General features: G+C 30.1%; 2 protein-coding genes across 2 annotated transcripts in view; one reads left to right on the plus strand and one right to left on the minus strand.

Annotated features, from left to right (window-relative positions):
• The first annotated feature begins 289 nt into the window (after nucleotides 1–289).
• Nucleotides 290–24,816, plus strand: part of LOC116765520 (calcium uniporter protein, mitochondrial) — an 89,010-nt gene continuing 64,483 nt past the window's right edge. Inside the window, exons 1-2 of the mRNA XM_032654991.2 lie at nucleotides 290–450; nucleotides 2,977–3,085. Of these exons, the coding sequence (XP_032510882.1) occupies nucleotides 346–450; nucleotides 2,977–3,085 (214 nt within the window). The 5' untranslated portion in view covers nucleotides 290–345. The remainder of the gene's footprint in view (nucleotides 451–2,976; nucleotides 3,086–24,816) is intronic.
• The window catches only part of LOC116765519 (protein javelin), a 59,199-nt gene continuing 37,497 nt past the window's right edge, over nucleotides 3,115–24,816 (minus strand). Inside the window, exons 2-3 of the mRNA XM_032654990.2 lie at nucleotides 8,096–8,848; nucleotides 3,115–7,906 (exon numbers count right to left, since the gene is read on the minus strand). Coding sequence (XP_032510881.2) covers nucleotides 3,364–7,906; nucleotides 8,096–8,848 — 5,296 coding nt within the window. The 3' untranslated portion in view covers nucleotides 3,115–3,363. The remainder of the gene's footprint in view (nucleotides 7,907–8,095; nucleotides 8,849–24,816) is intronic.

Genomic DNA, 24,816 nt, shown 5'->3' on the forward strand with positions numbered 1-24,816 from the left:
GAAAAAGATTTATTTTACCAAACAGTAAAAGTATTAAAAAATAATGAGCAACACACAGTAAGTACTACGAAAAATTTAATCTGAAAATAAAATTGATGATTTGAAACGCTTCACTTTTGATTTTTAATTTTTTTCATTAACAATAATCTATTCAAATTTTTAAGACTTATTTCATCTAATGTTATTATCTCAGCTTTTAAATATTCATATAACTTCGAAATTTATATAAATTTTGGAAGATAACAAAATAACAATCTTACTCATGTAGACACAATACCAATGTACCAACCACATTCAGTTCAAAATCTGAATTGGGCGGGCGTACTAATACTTAGTAGTGTAAAGATGGCGTCGACGGTGTGTGTGTCTAGATGCCGACTCCTAGCAAATTTAGAAATAAATCGTGGTTTGTGTCTTTTGCCAATATTTAGTGATTTGTCGAATAATAGGGTAAGTATTCTTGCTTATACTTTATACCTTATAATTTATATCAGTGGGTTTCATATATGATTATTAGTTTCGGGCTTTTCTTAATCACGTGTACATAAATATTTCGGTATGCATAGATAGGTATTTATTTTTAAGTAGCTGTCAAATGTCATTTTTATTAACTCTTTTTTATGGAATAAGTTTAACTTTCTTTCGTTATTATTAAACTTTTTCCAAAAGTTTGGATATTGAAAAAAGAACTTAAACATTTTTCTTATTTTTCATTACAAATTTTCTTTTTGCTTCATAATCAGAGAACATTATTGATGGTTTATTAACATGATACAAGATAAATCATTGTGACAATATTTATGAGAGTTGACGTAGAATTTTTAAACAACTTAACTTGTTACTTTACTTTACTTTGATCTTCAAAGAAACTGTTTGTTATTAAAATTCTTTATGTTGTTTGTTTTTTTTTTATAATTTATGTCTCCTTAAATTATTTTTTTAATGCAGAACTTCAACATTATATATTTTATGACAAGTAATGCCTGTTGAAGTGAGTTTTTACATAATTATTTTTTTATATTTCAGTCTATAGAACTATATTATGAAAATTTATGTGATACACAGATATTTTTTATTGTTTTATTCATTAATTATTTTTTATTGTATATATTTTATATTAAGGATTATGTCCCCTCAACTAACTGCACAGTAAATTTTAGTAGTCAAATATCATAACATCTATAATCTATTTTCCTTATCTGTATGCATTCTTCTAATTGCTTTTATGATTCATAGTTTTTAGTTTTCCTTGAATATTCTTGTGAGAAGTTAATCATGTTGGACAGTACTTGGCTCATGAGCAAGTGAAAAGTTTAGACAGTACTTTTATTATTAATCCAAGTGTATTTATATGTAATATTGAATTACTTATAATTAATTTCTAAATTCTTTATTCACTCATATTCCACTTTAGTAAAAGTATAAATTGTCTGTTTTCTCAAAGTAAATATAAGAACATCATCTAATTATTACTAGAATATTAGCTTATTATTATTTTAAACTAAATACTCCGGATGTTTCGGTTACTTTGCAGCTACCGTGATCACGGGCAGACGGGTCTGTAGTTGTGAGTGTGGTTTAAAATAATAAAAAAAGCATAGTAAATCCAAGAATATGAGTTTTATTTAAGTACAATAAATTATGTGCATAAATCATACAAAAAAGCTCAACAAATCTTGAATAGGTTTTATGAATATGAGTTGAAGAGAGGCGTAAACAGTTACATATATAATGCCGGTTACTACTTAACTAACAAATAAGTAGATTTGTTTTAAGTATTCCATCATTAGTTTATTTACATATATATGCTAAGAGAGACATCCTTGTTGTATACCCATTATGACATGACACAGAGGATATTTTCAATGTAGGTAATATAAATTAATATTCTATTTATAAAATGTTCTTAAAAAAAATATAATAAAAGAAAATCACGTGAAATGTTATGATATTAATTAATGTTATAATAATGAAGAATGTATTTCCTAGAAAATATATTAATAGTATTTTTATTGCCCTTGGCAGTATAAAAGATGCCCAAAACAATAGGCTTCCTCTCTAATAAAGTTTTTCACAAAACAGAATCAAAACTTGCCAGTCTGCAAACACAAAGTAAATAAAAGTTATTTTTCGAGAATGCTCCGTCACGGTTCTGGTTAGAGACTGTACGAAAATTGTATGCTAAAGCGTATTCCATCACGAAGTGTAGATATTTAAAAATCAATAATACGTTGTCGAGGTTCGTCTAATTAATGCCAATGAACCGAATTGACAAAAAGCATGTTTGTGATTTGTCCTCGTCGTTGCGTCGAGGAAACTCGCGCAAGAGTTAAAAACTGCGATCTGACCGTCTTAATCATAAAAAGGTTATTCAGGATTATTTAAAAATAATCTGATAATAACTTTTTAATCTAGATTGCAAATTTTCGACGAATTTTGCAAAGAATAGTAACTGGCAGTTTCATACAGTTTCGTCAATATGATTCTCTTGAAGTAAGATGAATACGATTACTTTTAAACGACAAGGAAATTTAGGTTTTTAAATTGTCCCCTATATATATATTTTTTGTTTATCACCAAGGCTAACTTTTGCATAAAATAGTCAGATTTCAATAGGGTTTGTAGTAATCCTAAAAATTTAGTATATTCGTTCAAAAATTAAATCCGGACATGTGTTTATATAGCTAACATTTTTTTTTAATAACCTGTATAAATATAAACATATTTATATACTAGACTAGTCTAGTCATAGTCGTTACACACAGTTATATAAAATGTACCTGTCAAAAAATAATACTGTTTTAGCTCATATTATTGTGTATCATCGGAATTAAATTTCTCTTAGCATTAAATTTAAACCGTTTCAGTATGAAAATATTTTTGAAACCGTTTATAAATGTGTTGATTTTAAAACTGAACCATTTTTCACAACTGAGATTTTACAGTAATATAAAAATGTCTGTATTCTATTGACAGGAATCGTGGTGTCGTCGATGGAGACCTATGCGTCGCTCGTTGTACACAAGCGTAAGCTCACACGGTTCAAAAACTGCTCCTACAAAAATCGAGCCAGAGAAATCTGACGGTAAGGTATATTCGGAAGGAAAAACTTAATAATATTTCAATACATTTTATTACAAAGTTTAAGAGACCATCACCGGCACTATTAGTAAGTTTTAACGGATACATTATTGTATGTAATCATAATAATTTAATTCCAACTCAATGTATATCCTATCCTATAGGTATTAGGGGTTTTATTTACTCGTATATACTTTATCTTAATTTACAAGAAATAATATATTAATAATTTAGGCACAGATCACGACTTATTTAAGCGAAAGTTTTTAAATACAATTATTGTTAAGGGGACTTATTACTATTTAAACTATCATAACAGTTTTCTAAAACCTCAAATTCTTCAAAAATCATCTCCCCGAATTTTCCCACTGGGACGTTTCTTTGTTCTACACTGTCGTTAACGTAGTAAAACTTCTTTTCAAAGCTGTGTGGGTCGTCATTGTCTTGCTTGTCAGTTTGAGTTGCATGCCTCATGTCCTCTCTTGTATCTTGGACATTATCCATCGGTATGTTTGTTGCCTGGATAGAATTTGATTCGTCTATTGGTTTTGCAATAGCGTCTTCCTTCACTTCTTTAGCGTTTGTTGTTCTGGGTATCGTATCATTGTCTTTATTTTGAAATGGTGTTTTAGCCATGCCCTTGCTATAACTTTCTAAGCGACATATTTTATTTTTTACAGAGTTTTCCTCATCGTGCACTAACGGTGGGTCTTCTTTTGAATTCTGCTTTCTGTATTTTAATCTCGGGTTTCTTCCTTCATCGGTACCTGTTAGTTCTAAGCGGCTACTGCAACTATTTGACTTAACAAGTTTGAATTTAAATCCTGGAAATTCCATCTGCTTCAGTTTGCCGTGTCGAGGAGTTTCTTTTTCAGCATTTTGTTTAGCTGTAAGTTGTCGATGCTTATCTGCTGCTAAACAAGAACACTTATCACCTCTACATTTTGTTTGACAGGAATAGCAGTCTCTGCTGCAGTTTTTTTGAAGACTTTTAATTTCATCCATTATCGCTTTAGTCATTGGACTAACAGTGGATCCTGGCTTAGAATTAAGCACTTTTCCTCCGTAGTAGGTTACTGAGGTCCCGCAATCTCTTATTTTTTTTAAGATATCTGGACTGACGTATTGACTTTCGCAACAAAAATCTTGGCTTGCTGAATCGCATAGATATTCGTCGCTGGAGCTATAAACATTATCTTTAATAGTTTTTTGCGAATATGGACTGAGTCCGTCTGTTTCGTATTCATTATTAGAACTAAGATCTCCGCTGGATACTCCACTTGAAAGACTAGCGTTGTCCCATTTTTTATTACCAACATTTGTGTCGATTGTTAATTGACGTGTTATTTTTTTTCTTCCATCAACCTTATTTACCTTTACTTCTTCGCTTAAATTTCTATACGACGTTGCTCTTCTCGTTAGTCCGGAATTTTCGTCAATTAAGGGAGGATCATGTGTCATTGGACTCTTCATTTTAAGGGTGTCCTCAAATAAGTTACGTACCTTTTTCACTGTATCTGGATTTGGAAGTTCCTCTTCTATGATTTCTTTATTAACTCTAATTGGATGATAGAAAAAGTGCCTGCGAATGGCATTCTTTGATTTGTCCACTTGTGATGTACAATCAGGTTTCTTAAGTAATGTAGGTGGTATCTTACATGTGTCTGTTGTATTTTTTCTAGGAGCTGGTTCAACTTTAGTTCTGACGGGTTCTATTATTACTATATTATTGTTAACTAGTAGTTCTTGAAAACTGTAATCCTGGAGATATTGTAAAAGACCATCGAATTGGGCTTCTTTTCGATAATTCGCTATCATGCTGTTTTTAAACAATTCTGATTTCATCACTTTATACCTTACATGGTCAAATTCGTCACAACCCTTCTCATATCCTTTAGCTTTAATTAAGGTTGCCTGAGTTTTTTGGTTTTGATTGTCACTGCTTAATTCTACAATTTCGATGTCTGGAGTATCTCTACATATCTCCTGTTCGGATTTTGTAGATGGTTTTTCGATTTTCGGGTGATCGTAAATAGTTCTTGTTGTGTCTTTAACTATCTTTTCCACTGGTGCTTCTTCAATTTCAGAATCACTCTTAACTTTTTCTGTTTCTTCTTTCCACAATTGTAGTTTTGTTTGATTTATTTTCTTTACACTATCTACTATTTTTGCACTTTCTAATGTCTTTATAATGCTCCCTACTGAAACTTCTGGAACACATTTATGATTGTTGTTATCATTCTCATCGCGATTTGCGTTTTCTTCGTTTATATTTTCCACTGTTCCTTCTGTCTTGTCCTTATCGTCTTCCTTATTTTGATATTCAGGAGATTTTTCAATAAGTTTGGACCAGTAGTTTTTTACCGAGTTAATTTTTTCTTGATACTCTATATCCGTTTTTATTGCGTTATTAAGTTTTTCTTTTACATTATTATTTTCGAATTTGGATTCTTTAAAGTCGTTTTTACTCTCTAAGTTATTCATTTTAACTGCACTAATGCCTTTTTTATTTTTATCTGCAACAACTTCATTTAGCTTTTTATTTTTTGAATCGATGACTTGAAGAACTTGTGGTCGGGTCATAGTGATTGATAAATTAGTGTCTGCAAGATTATTGTTACTGTCGTTTATAACCAACTTGGACGGCGGTCTTTGGTACTGGTTTTCTACTGCACTTTCATACAACGAGCTGTTTAGTTTTGGAATATTCTTTTTAACGATTTTATTTAGTTTGATTGTTATAAAAGGATCTCCTGTTATATTATTTGTAAATATTTTGTTTTCGCAAGTACCGTCTTCGGTATTGGTTGTTATTTTGATAGTCGTTGGATTTTGGTAACTTGGTTTCGAATTTATATTATCATTGCTTTCAGGCTGTTTTTCCTTAACTGAGTATTTAGTTTGTTGTTCTGGTATAGATTGTGTAGGGGGATCAATGACAATAGTTTGATGACCACTTAGTGGAATAATGGAGACATTCGAATCTGGTGATGTTTTAAAAGATTGAACTCGCGAAATTAGTGAATGATTTTTGATTTGGTCACTAAATGATAGATTTGAAATTTTACGATGAATTGGTTTACTGAAACTTTTTTCTACTTGGTGTGGGCTTGGTATACGGATAGATTCAGTACCAGTTGGATTACGTTGACGAAGTGAATAGTGTTTATGAATCCCAGTTTTATTTCTTTTTCTTTGAAGAGATGTATTTATATTGTCGTTGGATAGTGACTTCAATAGTTTTATTTCCGGTTTGTTAGATATATTGGAGACTAACTTTAAGCTCTCTGATTTTGTTATTATTTTATTATTTCGTATTGTGCCTTCAATTTCATTTACTTCTCGTTCGTTTTGATGGTGATCTAATTGGTAATAAATAGTATCGTCTGCATAAGAACTGTCAATAGTTATTATGGATTTTAAATCGTCTTCCAGTTTTGTAAAGTTTTGAAGTAGTTGAGGTTCCGAATCTTCTTTATAATAGGAAGAGTTATCTTCAATGTCTACTTGACTTTTGTGTGAGATTTTTGGGCTTATTTTATTAAGTTGACCATAGCTTTCACCATTTGAATGATGCGAAATTTCTCTGACGTGTGTATGAGCAACTTCGTATGTGTTTTCACAAGGTATGTCTTCTGGATCTTCTTCTCTTAATTGAGCGTCTATTCTCTCTGATTTTCTCAAACATTTACTTATATTTATATCCGGTAACGAGTAGTATTGATTTTCTATAAAAGTTGTAACAAAAGGTTCAGTGGTTATATTTTTTGTTGATGTGCAATAGCTATCTTCATTGTAGTCTTTGCATTTAATAAATGTGTTTGTTACATAACTTTCATTTGTGGGTGTTTTTATTTTTACTTTTTTGGATTCACGAGGTTTCCTGTTAAAAGAATGTTTTTTTAAGTCAGCAAATGTTTGTTTTTGAACTTTGGTATAGATAGGATCTGTGTCAAGCGTTTGAGTTTCAGAATGGATTGTAGGTGAATTCACAGACGCGTTTTGTGAATCACAGTATTCGTCAATTTTCTCAGCAAGTGAATTTGCTAAGTATTCTAATTTGTGTGATTTATCCGTTGAAGATGCAATAGATATTGATATATAGGATGTAATACTATCAGCTGGACTAGAAATGTTTTCGTCGTTTTCAGAAATTGTCGACTGACTGTCTGAATCTTTTTTCTCTTGTTTGTTTTCTTCTGTTGATTTATTCTCTTTCTCTATGTTATAACTCTGCTTACTTTGTAAAGATACCTTATCGGGTGATTCTGCTTTATAAATCTTCTCAGAATTTAAGACAATTTTTTCATTACCAACTGTTTGAGTTAATATGTTATGTTCTTTAACCGAAGAGCATTCTATTTTAGACTTGTCTTCTTCGTTATCGCTGTCTGGCTCGTCAGTACTAATGTATAGATCTTTACTATTATTAGGCGATGCTATAGATCTATCTGTTTCTGGAGAACTTCCTTTATAGTTTTTTAAATGGGCTTCAAAGTTATAATGTTTTCTAACGTAGTTAGAATCTAAGCTATCGATTTCACTTGGATTACGTGAGTGGCCGATACTTTCTTCAGAGCCGTTGGTTTGCTTCGTTTCACCATGTAAATTAGGCCAACTTCCGCTAATAGACCGGGAATGATGGCTCTCGTTTCTTGATACAACGTCCTCCTTTGCAGAATTATTTTCTACGTTATCAGGAGGATTTGAGGGTTCTTCGTCTACTCTTTGTCTATTTATATCTCCGAAACAAGATACAGTACTGTCGATATAAATGCCTTCCAAAACTTCTTCCTTGGTTTGGTATTTTGCACGACCAATTAATCTGAAATTGATAGGAAATATCTAAATGTAAAACAAAACGCATTTATGTTATTCTAAATAATAAGTATGATATTTATATATTCCAAGTTGGATACAGAATAGAAAATTATATTTTAATAAAAAAAAATTATGTCGGTCTTATTTTAAATTCTAAAGCAATAAATAGAATAATGATAAATACTTCAAATACCTGTCTCTAAAACAAGGTTTGTCAAATAAACGGGCACGCGGTATAAGTTGAGACCGCTTAGTTTTGGGATGATTTTGAATCTGAAGATCTGTAAATGTTTCCTCTCTTATTACAGCTAGACTCCTGCTACGACGTAAATTTGAACCTTCGACGTCTTTATGTTTGCACAATCTTCCGTAACTAGCACTGAACTCAGTGTCCGAATTTGGAAAGCGTTTCTGTAAAAATTCCTCAGCAGCCTTAGATCGTGTGAGATGCTGATAAAATTCGTCTTGAGGTAGCTGTAACGGAAGCTTGTAATATTCAGCGAGTTTACTCTGATACTTGTCCTCCTTTTTGATTTTATTTTCACAGTCTTTATCTTTATTAGAAAATTTCCGCTTTTTAGTATTTTCGTCTTGACTCTTTTTGGATTCTAGTGAATTTCGTGGATTGTCAAATTCTAATGTTTCTGTGGGATTTTCAAAGTATTGAATGTCAGCAACTGTGTTTGCCACGGGTCTATGTTCGTCTTGACTCGATTTCCTTTCAACAAAATCTCTAAGACGGCTTCTTGTAGAACTTGTATTGGATGTGACGCTTTCTGGTCGTTTTATTGGAATTTCTGTATTAGACGAAGATCTTCTGAAAAGGCTCGTCCTAATGGACCCGAAATCACATTCGTCTTGACAGGAAGCCGCTGAGAAGTTTTGAGTCCTTATACGGTCAACGTGATTCTGACTAGAATACGACGCGACCGAGTCCACCGAGTGCCTGAAACGGACAACGTCGAAGATTAGATTAAGAATGAGTCTCGTTTGGGTTTTGTTGCGATAGCATTATTTACATGAGATACGTGAAATAAAGTACTGTCTTAATGTACAAAAAAGCATATAATTTAAATAAACAGGTCATTTGAAGGACATAGGTACGAACAGCAAATTTATATAGTTATGTGATTAAAGCCGCTACAAGGCTCTGTAATTTATTGTTTCTACAACTTTCGCAGTTAGATCTGGCTCCAGGCCAGATCTCTATCCTCATCAGTACGGTGACGCAGGTGACTCTTATAAAAAATCTAAATATATCTCAGTTACGACTAATACATTGCTTAGATCAACTGCAGACCAACTGTTCCCGTGCAAAAATAAACATTAAAATGCCAAAAATATGTACACACTGTTGATAGAAATGAAAATTAGTATAACTATGTACGAACGTTTTTGTAGAGGTACTATAAACATTTAACATTTTTAATGATAACTATAATGCACACTCATTTATTACTACAGTAGACACTTGAATAAAGTACGCCACTTGAAAAGCTGCCAAGAGTGGCGTCTCGACGCCCTAATGACTGTATGCTAAGCTATCTTTGCTGATGAAGGGTCGGTGTGAAATATAGTAACTATTTCATACGGCAGTTTAAACCATCGATTTATGTAAAGTAAATTACCAGGAATTCGTCGAGTATATAAAATAAATATAGATTTTAGTTTTAATGATCAAATGACTCGCATTACTTGATACAACAAATAAAGAATCTTGTATTTCTCAGCGGTTTGCGCAGTTGCTATGGGTTTTTTGTTATTATATTATTCAGGACTTAAGAAAGGGTGCCACCGCTTCAACAGTAGGTACTCGCACCCTTAAGAATATCAAATAAATATTCATGATCCAGAACCTCACGTCACTTTCTACTGAAACCCTTAGGAACTATATTTTAACCGTTATGAAAAGGAAATATATGGCTGACGTGAAAAAATAATTTCAAAATATTTCTTGTATATTTTTAGTTAACTATTTGTATAAATGAGTATTTTTTTTTGCTAGTAATCCTGATTTTTGATGGAAATGGAATGTTTAAAAAATGACATATATTTGTGTGGTTTTAAGGCAATAATTTTTTCCTATAAAATCGTGCCATAGCCAAGCACAAACAATAACAAGACTGACGGCTTGGTCATTTTCACAATTGGATTGACAACGAGGCCAATATTGAAAAATCATTCATTATTATAGCAGATTGAGAATTTCAAAGGGTTTTTAAATAATCATTTAAATTGTAAATTAATTTTAATTTTCTTTTCTTTTTTATTTCTAAAAGGTTCATTAAAGTTTCATTATTTTTATTTTTATACAGAAAGTATGATTTATATACTTATCTACACATCTATTAAAGAAGATAAACTTTGCTAAAATACTGTTATCAGAATAGTTAAATATATTTTTAATATAATGAAAGAACACTATTCAATAAGATTTTCTAGGTTCTTATATATAGTTATATTATATTAAATAAAAAATATATAATTTTTGAATCTATACATTTCATATCTCAGCTAAAGTTCTCAATGTTATTAGTAATTTATAAATGATTTATGTATGCTGTCTTGTACGTATCAGTGTGAATTAGATTTTGGTCATTCACAGATACCTAGAGTTTCCTATTTAGTTCTTAAATAATTTTTATATCAAGCAAAAAGTGATAAATAAAAAAAAACATATCGCTATACAATTCACACTACACATTCATTTTTAATTTACTATAAAGTTTATAACAAACTGTTTAAACTAAGATAAAAAAGATTCAGTAGAAAATAAATTAATTTTTTATTCATAACCCGTATTTCACATCATATTTGTTTACAATAAATGTCTCTCAGTCGCTTTAAAGCTATTTCACACTCACAAGGCCAGATAAAAGTTCCTCTGATTCCCGTTCAGTGTCAAAGTTTTATATTTAGAGATGTGAAAATGTGGTTATTTAAAAGACGGTCGAATAGAAGACGTTTTTTATCGAACTATGTTTCGTATGCTATATGTCCTTATTATTTAAAGATGGCTATGTTCTTTTACTTCATAACATACTTTAAAATGATGTCCGTATTGATTTCACATCGATAAATCATTTCTACAGCATTCATCTTTTTTCTATGTCTGCGGCCTCCTTTCTTTCGTGATAGTCCATTTGCGATCTATGCTCGCGATACAATTCCACTTAATAATTTCCTAGTCACATTAATATATGACAAAAGATTTAAAATATCAACGTTTTGCGGATTTGAATATAACATTTTAAAAACATATATGCTCCAGTGAACGTCATTTTCCACTATATTAAATTCGTCTGAATGTGGAGTAAATTTTATGTGAATTCCGTCGCAACTAGAACGTTTTGAATATAATACAAAGTTATGAGATTTGTCGTGTTACGTTTTCTTGTATTGTTATAAAAAACATTTTACTTAATCATTCTCTTTCAGAGCATTTATTGGTATAAAAAATTTATATAATGTATGTTAAAATTAAGGATGTTATGCAAATATTGTATCTCTTACGTTTTAATAATTAATTCTTATACTGGATTTGAATATTGAAATATCGTAAGCTGTTCAGTCAGTTGTAATAGAATACACTTCACACTGCACCATACATTATACCTTAAAATATACACTTTATTATAGTTATAAATAAATACATAACTATGCTATAAAGTGATGTCTCAGCTGTCAGATGTTGGTTTGTACTATAGTAGACCGTAGTAGACGAGATATTATACGCCTGAATATAATATAATTGACGTTAGAAATTCTTTGTGTTTCCAATAATCAATAATTCCAGATAGTTTACTTCGTATATAGTTTGTTAAGTTATGGAATCTGTTAGAGATTACATCATCTCCTGGATCCAATTACAATATTTATGTTGTCTGGCCTTGATTGTACCGGCAACTTAATCAGAGTTTAGACTCTAGTCCCATATTAGTTTTTATTGATCAGGACTTGCGGGATAAGCAACGAGTGTCTCTCTTAGTAACTTATTCTATGTATTCTTATTCATTTATCTCGGTTTACCGTTAAAATAATCAATAATAATTTTAACTTCACACGTTTTCTCCACAAGTTTTAATTATTTATGATGCTTTGATAATCAAAAGGAAAAGGAAATAAATAGTACAAAATAAATTCAGAGTTATACGAAATTTTGTCACCGCAACAGGTTGTGCGACACGTACATATTTTATAATAAAAATTTTCTGTGACGAAATTTATTTACAATTGTGTTTGGACACGTTCCAGTTTATTTTTAAATGTTTATCTTGGGCTTTAAATTAGTCACAGAAAGTTAAGGAAGGATATTAAATAAATGGAAGTGAAGGTATAAAAGTTTTACGTTTTATTCCGATCAAGCTTGTGATATGCACTAAATTTTATATGATTAAATATACACACACATATATAATTGTAGTCATAAAGCAAATTTAAAAAGCAATTCAAAAGGTCAAAAGGTCAAATTTAATGTCAAAAAACGTTATGTTTCAGACAGATTTATTCGACTGATTTTGTATTTTATTTTTTGTAATTATAACTGTGTCTCGTTCACCTCGTCTGATAACTCGCTGTTCAGTTGATACGCTAACTTGTTTGAGGCAAAAACTCTATATAATTATAGAAATAAAGTGATTCGTGTCGCAAAGTTCTAATTGGAAGTTATTAAAAACGACCTCGATCGGGTGAGTTCACTGTAACACTTACTAAATTATGTTACTTATATATACTTTAAGGTATTTTTATTGGGACAATAATTTATATAATTATTACGTGTATAAATATGTAATTTTTTTTTAAAGATTGAGATAAAACAGTACCGCTTTTTACACCACATCGTTTAAGAGACCATAAGCAAGAACTGTCACTATTGAGAGCATATTAATATGAGCCAGTTTTATCAACTCTAGTTAAAAAACATAGTTATTGTAAGAAAATAACACCCCTATAACTATTATTAACAATACTTCCACCCACCCTTCCATTAAAAGATGTAGAATCTTTTAATGGAAATGAATATTAATAGGGTTATAAAAAGACTTCTCTCATTCTAATTTAATTAAACAATGGAAGTCACAGTATAATATTAGTCTTACCAATTTTTATTATTCTATAAGAAAAAAATTAGGACCCTCATTTAAGAAAAATCTGAAGGTGCAATATTGACCTTTGTACTTTTGTATCTGCTCGAACGCGTGATGCGGCCCGGCCGTCAAATGTAATCACCCGCATCAGCGATTTTTATTAAATTGTGATCGGACAAATTCACAACGGTGTTAAGGTCGGAATTCAATACTATAGCCTTAAAAAGCTTTTGTTTACCTGACTTTTTATGAAGATACGAGCGCGGAACTTAATTTCGCATGATTCGTTACGGGTTTTTCAAGTATTGATATAAACTTGATAGTGAGTTATGCGGGGATTTCAGACAACCTACAACTCGCTGATACGTTACAGAGTACAGGACGTATTCTAGTTGTATAAGATATGCTAATATTAAGAATAATCGTGACCACAAGGACATTGAAATGGTCACGAAATTATTGTGATAATAGTGTTTAAGGATGCAACCTGTTGGATGTTACTGATGTGTGAATTTCTAATTTGATGCCTAATAGTTTCGTGACTATGTTTCACAGAGAATAAATATTTGGTATTTGTGATGTCAAATACTATTTCCCTAATAGATGTAAATGATTGTTTTTCATCTCAATACGAATAAAAAGGTGTTCCCTAATAACTCGTAATCTAAGAAATTCAATGTAACTAGTTCATTTGAAATGTGTCTTAATATTAGAATAAAAATACGTGCTCGGTAATATTGATTTTAACATATTTTCTCTTGCAACTTGAACATAGCGGTATTAATCCGTATTTCTTGAATATTATTAAGCCCAAAGTGGTTTCTATTACCATATGAAAAGAGGGAAGAGAATATTATATTGAGCACTAAATTTTAATACGAACGTGACCAAAAATGTTTTATACGACTTCGGACATACCTCCATTATGTACGTACATACCTAGCTTACATTCAATACTGCAGGCATGTTGAACATTTTTATATACGTATATATTTTAAAGCCATTTATATCCATTAATAGTGATTTAAAATGCATTGTTTCATTTATTAAGATGGTAGGAATTACCCTGTTCTGTATGCACAATGACTTAAACAGATATATTGACTGGGTTAAGTGGTCGATGACGCCGTGCAAAACAAATATCACACGGACGTCCATTATGAAAATAGAATATAAGTTCTAGTAATGTTAAAATTAATGGAAAAGAATATAATTTTTACTTAATATCTTATATAACACATCACTCTTAATTAATTACTTTAAATCATACAATCTATGCAACAATCTTCATTGATATAATTCAGATTATATGAGATGCATTTTGACAATTTAGACATACGTGTATGTACTTTGACATTTGAATCAGTTAACAGTCAAATCAATTAATAAATATTTATAGGCTGTTATAATAGATTTATTTAGTATTTAACTAAACGTGAATTGGACTACTACTTGAAAGTATTTGGCGATGAAAATAGGGTGTGAGATAACGTATGAAAAATGATATTCAATGTAGTTTTGAGGGGAGACAGTAATTTGGTTCGTTTCCAATTATTCCGATGTCAGAGTCGTTGCACTCTATATGTGGATTCAATTGAAAATGACTCACAACTCTTGCTTAAATAAGATGCGTGAAAATATATTATCGATCGTTGTGAATTATATGAAATAATAAAAAGAAAATAATAAAGAAATTGCTATAACTATTAAATATATATAAAAATTATCTCGTAATTGTACACAGCGAGGCGTGCTTTATCTAAAGAGATAATTGCCCGTTAACATGCATTTGCTGGCAATGATTTATGTGAACTAAGAAATCTATCGTACACCGTTACATTGTTTGTTTGATTTCTGCACGGTATAAAAAAATATCGGACGGCGCTTTTAATGTGGTTTTAACAAGCATTTAATGGGTTAAGTAACTTTCACCGTCTAGAAGCCTATCACGAGACATGCTGACGCTGAAATCTGATAAACATTATTAGTCAATCAATTAAACGTTGCTCATGAAATGTGCTATATATATTTTATAACGCTTAAGAAATATATACCTTTCATAATAAAGAAAAATGAGAACTTAAAAGACATATTTTATTTCTGTAATTCATTATTATATGATGTTATTGACCTCAATATCACAAGTTGCACATGTTACTTGACATGTTATGAGTGATATTCGGTACACCTGTGTACATTTCCGACCTTGGTACATATATCATATAAATATTTTATTTATATAATAATAAGTTTGAAATTGTATGTACGATAAAAAATATCTATGTGAACTGTACTCTGAAAGTGTGTTAGTTTCGTTCGTATCTATTGAAATGAAAGTCAACGGTGTCGTCGACCCGGTCGTCAGCTGTTTGATATATTTTTATCAACGCTCAGTAAAAATGCTTAATTTCGTATACTAAAAATGTTTTGTATATTTTATTTGAGAATTTTAATACAAAATCATAAGTAGATAAGTTAAGTTTAAAGTTGTGGTAGATAAAATGTTTGGATTTTGTGTGTTATTATAACTATTACTAAATTAAAATTTTATATGAGTGAGCTATTGTTAAAAATGAACATTGGGAACTGTTTTTCTAAAATGTTTATTAGGTTGCATAATAAACAAATGAATTGTAATAAATTCTCTTTATTGCATTCTATATTGGAGAGAATGTTTTTTTTCGTTTATATATAGATTAAATAAATAATTAAAGACAATTTTAAGAATTCAATCTCCCAGCGAAGATCCTACGTCTATATTCGTGAAGTATTCTTGATTCAGATCGCTAGCTACGTCTGCCTATAATAGATCAGGAATCGTACCCGTAAATTTTAAGTTATTTATCTTTGGTAGTAGATAAATTTGGTCTGCAGCATGCTTACTAAATCTTTCGACTTGAAAAATTGTTACGTCATGTCTATTTGTGACGTGTACTGAGATATTTTATCTCATTATCTGGTTTAAGATGCACTGATAAGTCGTGTTTGGTCATTTTTGTGTGTGAAAGACCGGGTCTTACCTTCACTTACCTTTACTTACTTTACACGGATTTGAGTAAAATTGTTCAAATTAAAGTTAAAACGTACATTTTGTATGGATGACTTTAAATAGTAATTATGAAGTATTTATTGCAGCGTGTAATTTTAATTAACTGAAAATAGCTGTTAATTTATTTTATTCAATATGTCACTATTCATATCCGTGATTTCATCAAAATAATTGATTATATGTGATTGACTTTAACACTGAGTTTTCATGACTATGTTTAAGTCCAGAATGTGTTGAGTGAATGTGTGTACCTAAAGTTGAGAGTGAAAATTAAATAAACAATATAAGAATGATGTGATCTTATTACTACGTGATTATTATATACGGCTTCGAATAAAGCCTCCACAAATCTGTTATCGATCTTGATTGTTAGCACAGATAATGGAAAAGTCTAATGTAAACACTCTGATACAATGACAAAAGAGTAAGTATATCATGTGACATTACTTCGATATTATTATAGTTCAAATATCTATGTTTCGTACGAAGAAATTAATACTGTTTATTATTGATGTTTAAGTGTTTAAAAGTTAAATTTTATATATTCAATGTAAGTCACTTCCGATGCGAATTGTCTATGTACGTTTATAAATTCTATTCCACGGTAAGCTCTCTGTCTAATGAAGTAGGAACGTATCTGGACGGCTGACTGAACACCACTTGATCTATTTAATCATTCGTTGATAACGGACCTGTTAATATATTCTGCTCTTTATAGATTATTGTTGGAAAAATAGTTTACTATCTACCAACATAAATTTCTGTAAAACGTATTCGTTTACGATATTCTGAATTTTCGTCTGGCCAAAAATTATCGTGTATTTATCAAACGTGAAAATTTCTGTGTTAATTTTGTGTTTTTTTTTTTAACTCACTCCGGATAAGGTATTAGGTAGTGAATTGAGAAACTAATACTTTCGCTTTTTATTTTTAATTTGCAGGATGTAACCAAAAATATGCATTGCCAGTCCTTAATATTTAAACTCTTTTGAGTTTGTACACGTTATAAATAAATGACACTAGTACTGCGTTTTCTTTCGGGTTAGCTTGTTTAACCTTCCGGTCATTTAAGAGTTATAAATTGACTTACGTGTCTTTTAAAAATAATTTTATAACATCAAAATGTATACAAGTTTATCGTAGCGCGTATACGCTTATCTTATTCAAATATTTATTATTATTACATCTAAATAATTTTAAATTCCCACTCTACTTTCATTTAACACATGTGTTACATAAATATTGCATATCTGTTGTAATGTACATTACACTGATCTTAAATCTCATATAACGACTAATAGCGTAATAATATATTGTCAATTGCATTATGCAATTTTAAAAGTACCTCGTAATGTATCAGCCCGCATTATTTGCAACATGCGAGCAATCATGTATAATGAATTTTGTATTTTATAAAGAAAAACTATTTGTAAACACTTTCTATTGATGAGTAGTGGAATGTTCTGGAAATCATAAGTGTTGGCTGTTTATATCTGCTTGTTAAATTGTATGCGGTTTAATTTTGTAAGAAATTATGAAACTACATACCATGTTGTCGATTACTTATGAAGATATTTTGTTGTTTGACAAGCAATTAGTGATGAAGAGAGGTTGTGTAAAGTCAATGCAACACAAACATTTGAAGCGAGGAATAAAAATTTACAAAAAAATATGGAACTACTTTACAAAAATGATACCGCTTTTTAGGTTTTATATTAAATAGAAGATTAATAGAGATTACTAAAAAGAATGAAATTTAGTAAATAGTTAGGAATACTTTACATATTTATCGACCACTCGTTATAATGACGATTGATTTTATTATAAGAATTAAGAGTTAAGTATACAACTTATAATAAAAATTCAACTTTGTTTTAAATTTGTTTACAATTATAACAACTATTTAGAATAAGTATGTATTATTTATTATACATTCATATTCAATTTTTCTTTACGCTCATAATGTTTGACGTAATTTTACTGAATAACATAACGACATACTAACAAGAAAACAGTCATTTTTAATGTGACTAAATTACATGGCTTTTTAAATGAATCAGACGAGGACAATTTTTTTCTATGTGTGTTATATAGTAAAATATATTTTAATACAAGGTAATAAAGGTCATAACGGCGTGGCTATTTACAATCTTTTGCCTTCAAACCGTAATTCCTGTCGCATTGTTTTCGTCCCGTCGTTGATAATGTAAGAGATATGATTTTATTGTCTAACGCATGTTAATTTTGGCCGTGGGATGCGTGGAGCTACCGGTTGCTGTGTTCATCAAAATATAAATAATGCTACTAATATTATGAGTGCGAATGTTTGTGGGGATGTATGTAGGTATGTTTGTTACTCATTGTCGTAAAAACAATAATATAGCTTACATATAGGCTGTAATTAATCCCGATGTCCTGTGTTTTTTTCGTGAGATCGATGTATAACAGTTGAATTCTGAACAAAGTCACGTGACGCAGACTATATCTGTGGTTGACGGTTGGTGACCATACTTATTGTTGTAACATATTTTATTTATAAGAATAAAAGTAATTGTTCGAATTCATCAATACCTAAGTGTCCTTGAGGTATTGTTCTTAGAAAGGTAGAAACCTTGGATAATTAGAGCAATCTATGAATTTCTATTGAATTAATGTGATGGCAATGTTAATTAATATATATATATATAGTTTGGTGGAAAATATTACACGCGATTGTTCATGAAACATACTAAATACATAAAAAAGCTGTTTTTGTTTCATACTTCATGTATATATGTAAGTACTTACTGAAAAATTTATATTTAATTAAACCTAAAATAAGATATTAATTCATTTACCTTTCCTTAACACATGTGATTAAAGATACCGATACCAGTACTAATTAAAAAAACTGATAAAACCGTACAGTTAATTTGTATTCAAAATACATCAGAGAGTGCGTAACAAGCGGCAGTAAAAGTAAAATTTGCTATACGGATTGGGAATAAGGAACGGTGAGGCTATTGGAAATGTTTATCAGTGAAGGCACGTATAATGATTACAGAGGTTAAAAAGAGAAAAGGGCTTCGGATTCTTTAATATTTCTACAGTATTTGAAGGTAGTTTTTGATTTGTTTTACAGTTAATTGTTTTTAATATTACATGTTTTAGTTTCTCATCCTAACTTGTTTTAAAAACCTGTTACGTCTATTACCGCGAGAATTACATTACAGATCAGGAATTAGTAAACAAACAGTGCCATGGAAACTAATTCGCCAGTGAAAACTTGTATAGCAATATATTCAGGGTTAAATTATTTAATAATCACATGCTAACAACAGTCACGATAGCTCTATTCATGAGACGTTAATTATGTTAAGAAATTCGTTATAACTTCGATGAATAATGTAAGAAATGAATGAAGAAGGAAAATTACATTGAGGACGTGTTAAGGTCGACTGTGATGGTTGCTCAAATATTATTGCTTATAGAATACATCATAAGAGAATATAAAAAAAAACATGCAAAACTTCATAGCCTGTATATTATATATACGTGAGAAAATACGTTAAATAGAATAAAATGAATTTTAAAAATACTTTAGTATGATTTATTATTGATGTGTACCAGGGTAGATAAGCTGAGATATGGTAAGACGTTCCCAAAAAATTATATCATATCTCATTGCTAAAGCAAACGTTGTCTAACGTTTCGGCTTTAGGTCTTTGATAAATTTGTCTATGTCGATATCTCCGGATTTATCCATCAATATCATTGGTACGGTTTTTACTGCATTTGGTGTTAATGAAATGGGATTACGTATGTGACTTTTTTTTATTATTTGTTTTGATTTTAATTAAGACTCAACAATTTAAGAGGAATGTAGTAGATAAAAATTCATAATACACAATAAGTGTTATTAGATATTTAAATCTCGCTTTCAATGAGAATAATATGCAAAGATTAAAAATATTTGAATCTACAACAAAATTTTCCTCTGATTTTATTTTATTTTCATTTTTTTTTTATATTGAATACAACGAGTGCTTTTTTTTACTGCGTCTTTCGCTTATTATCTGGTGAAATTAGGTCACTAGGCTTAGTAAGCGAAAAAGTATTTATATAGTAAAATATATTTACTTTTAGAATAAAAAGGAACAAAGTCTTTTGTATAGCAAAAATACAATAACATTAATCTTTATAAAAAAATCACTAGTATAAATCAACGTCGGGCTTTGAATGATTAACATTAGTAAATATAATAAACTGTTTACCTTTAGGAACATGATGTTACACTACAAACACAGCGACACTTTTATATTAGAGTAATGTATTTTCACTTTATGTAACTCGCGTTAAGTAGCGGTGTGTGGGATGTCGCGGAGTGTTGTGCGCGGGAGGCTTTAGCGCGGCAGCATCGCGTCTGATAGGCTGCGCGGGCGCATACATCACGTGCTGCAGTGGCGCTGGAGTGCCGGCCCAGCTGCGGACAGGTTGGGAACTAACGGCACTTCACACATCACTGACTGCGGACTATGAATGATCGCAACGCAGTTTCATGTACTGTTACGATTTATAAATTTTATCTTTTTCAATAAGTTCGCAGTTTTTAATTATTTCAAATTAAAGTTGAAATATGACAGTTGATTTGACGGAAAAGGGATTAAGGTTAACAATATTAAGGTTTATAAAACTAGGTTCGCACCCAACTTTGGCCGTTTAAAATATATTTTGATAAGTTATATTAAATATGTCTTTGTCTTTGACACTATGCCTGCTAGGTTTCAGAACGATGAACTGCCGTGTGGAACGCGAAAGCGTATGATATTACAACTTTTAATTATTTATTTTTTTTTATAATTATAAGAGAAGATTAGAGAAAACAGTTATCGAATTCTAATAGATCATTATTTTTCAATATAAAGACGACATTTAGGAATTTTTCCCCATATTAGACGACTGAAACAAGAGGTACTTAAGTTCACTTCAGCTTTGAAGAGCATGATTTATTCAAACAATCCACGTGAGATAAGTGCAAACAAAACAAACGTATTGTTTGAAATCTCTAGTAGATGTCTTATTAGAAAAAATATAAGTGAAAATTCCGTCCTCGCGATGTTTATATAATTTTCATCACAGATTCATCAATGTCAATTAGGTGTAGAATGCGTGTTAAAAAAATATTTAAATGAGTTAATAGTATGAAAGAAATGTTGTTAAGATCTGTGCGTGATCGAAGTTCTGTTCGCATGCTCTATTAAGATGATTACAGTGTTTTAAATGATAAACAGTTAGTTATTGTATTACTATTCTAGAATATTCGTTGGACGTTGCGTGTACATCTATAGAACATGAGTTTGTTTAGTTCTATACTATAGATTGCACAGACGTTTTGTCTATTCGATGAAATTTATTAGGACAGATAAAGTATATATAAAAATTTGTGCTACCATTACAATTCATTAAACAAATAATAAATGATCTTTTACATTTAATTTATAAAACTATGTACGAGCATGTATTTATATAAGAAAGTATTTCTAAGAGATATAATTGTAACACTGATTGTCTTTTAAATTAACATCACAATCGATATATATTACAGATGTATCAGGAGTCACGTTTTCATTTTCTTCGTCACGCCGCTCACGATCCCATACTCTATATCTATAGTTTAAAATCTATAACAAAACATCTTAACAATTTTTTCAGTATACACCATACGTTTACAATTTGTTAACAATTTGAAAGCAAACACATGACAACATAATTAGCTATACACGTCAGATGACATCATGTATGCCATAAACCGCAGTACTAATCTCATTTCGTAATAGTTTTGAATAATATAAGGAGGTTTTTAAATTATTACGCAGTAAGATTTTGTAACATGCAATGTGGCCCGCGTAAAGGCGTTAACCTCTTAAATGCAGGGTGAAAACAGAAAGTTTCACCTCGGCCAATAAAATTTTATGTTCGGATAAAATGTTTAATGAAGGACGAAATAACATTACGCTCATACGCTTTATGACGAGAATTGTTGCACGTTTCTAATATATAGTTACTTTCATGATACTCAAAATTTTTTGGTCATTATATATATATATTTTTTTCCGATTTATTTTATTTCTTTTCTAAAACTTCATTATCAAAAGTACAGAAAAATTATGTAATATTAAATTATTTAAATTTACCTACCTACAAATTTTGCATCTCGAAAATGATTCTATTTACATACTCTTATGAGGTCTTGATGTATGTTGTAAAAGGCGGAACTCGGGTATACTTTGAAGGCTTTGGGTGCGTTTAGTTTGAAAAGTTCATGATCCAAGTTATGTTAAAGTACTAAGAAACTTCGTTGCTCGGAAATGAGGACTAATCAAAGGGCGAGCGAAATTTAAGTTAATTACAACACACCATTAAAGTAACCATATAATGTCTTAACCGTTTATTTCGCGTCGGTCTTAACCGTTACGGCGATATTTGCTGTTTAAGGTAAGTGTTACTCAATATATTTATCCTGTTTTAATCCAAATGAGATCACGTCTAAAATGATGATAAATCTTTAGTTCTGCCTTGTCACGTCTTTTGATGGCATTGTGTATATTTGATAGGGGATAAATTATAAAAAAAAATCCACTGTTAATAGCAGTTCTGTCAAATGAATTACAATACACTCTTAATACTATCAGCCCTTATTCAATAAGTAAAGTTTGTTGTAATCTTAAATTCTGAGATGGCGATTGTTTACCAAGTGACTGTTAGTTTCGCTTACGAAGGACGTTGCTGATGCGAGAAATAACTAGAGACAATGAGCAGTAAATTAAATAATTTACAGACCCCTTCAAAAGCCAAGGTTTTATTATGAGAGCGTCACTTATCATCGTATATCTCATTTCTTATATAAAATGTTGACCAAATCCATTGTTAATTAATATATGTATGTATTATTAGTAACTAATTTTGTTTTTACTTTTAATGTTTAAATTTTAATGGTTTTCCTTATAGCAAATCAATTGTTTACGTTCTTAGCTATCAGTTTAGTCAACTTATTATGAATAATATTAAAACAAATTATATCATAACGATTTTTTTTTATCGGCTAATATAGAGAAATTTAGTCAACTCGTCTTATAATATACTTATGAAGAACAAAGAGCCGGAAAATTAAGTTCTACTTAATTACTTTCTTTCAAAGATCACCGCGCCAGGGTCAGGTCGGTGTTAAAGATACAATGGTGTGGGAATATTTTATCACGTCAGCTTTTTATTTCATTGTCAATCGTTTTTGTTTCCACCGGCTTGCATATCATTTTTATGATACTAGCTTTTATCCGTGGCTATGCTCTCGATCTCGCGGTATTAAGTACTCTTGTTACATCGATGCATAAATTAATCTAGTACTAAATAAGTACATATAACTGCTAACTTTCATATTTATAATGTTTCTAACGTTAGTGTTGGGTGTGTATGATGATAGGTTAGTAGTTGTGTATGAGTAATTTTTTACTTGACAAACGATAATTCTGACATGTTAATTTTTATGTTTTAATACTATTAAAAAGAAGTGAACTTTTTTTTTTCAGACATAGTTTTTTCTTTAGATCTCATCTTAAGTGAATTGTAAATAACTTATATTAATAGTGGTGTGCTTATTGAACAAAAAAATTTTGTGCCACATATAGATGAGACATATTTTTTATATACTTTAACATTTTAAGTATTTTCGTTACAAAAATTAATCTAACTTTTGTAACATACTCACCATCTTTCACATAATTGTTTGCAAATGTCTTCATAATAGATGTAAATTATACGTAATAGCATAAATGAAAAAATATATCACATTCGCCGTATAGTGAATGCAATTATTGAGTTTGTTACATGGCTCTAACGATTTTATTTCACTAACGTGTTATGGAATGATCCATTTATATTTTGATATAAAAGATAATATAACGTTACACCCACATTTTTTGAATTCCACATAATTGTTAATTCTACGCAATGTCATGTCTATGTACATTTACGTGATTAAATGAAGTTTTCAAGTTATGTTATGAAATAGTTGACATATATTCTAATTAATTAATTAATTAACTACGGTATGCCATACTTATAACTGGACTGGTAAGAAATGTAGGGATTATGTTTGGAAGTTACGTTGTGTGATAATATACATAGTCACCTTTGATTTATTACCATCACTCGCACTTCAAATATATAAAATTTCTTGAAATGATAATTGTATATAATTAAAATTTACTTAGTGTGATTATTATATGAAACTTAAAACGTTAAAAATATTATACATACATTACGTTGTTTTCTTTTAAAAATAATAAAATATATATATTCATGAGCACGAAAATAGAAATGAAACATTTTCTTTCAAGCGTATTCAAACGAATTATCATGTAAATGACTGAATGAATGTTAATTCTATAACACGCTGAGATTTAATCAACTAATTAAATGGCGTTGAATATTTAAATGTGATATGAATTTGCGATGTTATATGGGGGTTGCGTTCCCTTATGAGATATGACATTTAAAATACTGCGCCTACTTGTAACTATGATTGTAAATTACTCAAAAATATACTTACTATGTGATTATAATATAAATCTTAATGCGTTGAAAAACTATACATATATTAAAGAAATATGAACATGTAAAAATAAAACTAAATATTCTTTCTTTGGTTCTTTCTTATCCTTGGTTTGCCTCTCTTATATCTGGCAATAACCTAAAAAGACGTTTAATTTAACAATACATCAGATTAAGATATTCTTATTG

Source organism: Danaus plexippus, chromosome 11 (assembly GCF_018135715.1).
Source record: "Danaus plexippus chromosome 11, MEX_DaPlex, whole genome shotgun sequence".
Classification (NCBI taxonomy): domain Eukaryota; kingdom Metazoa; phylum Arthropoda; class Insecta; order Lepidoptera; family Nymphalidae; genus Danaus; species Danaus plexippus.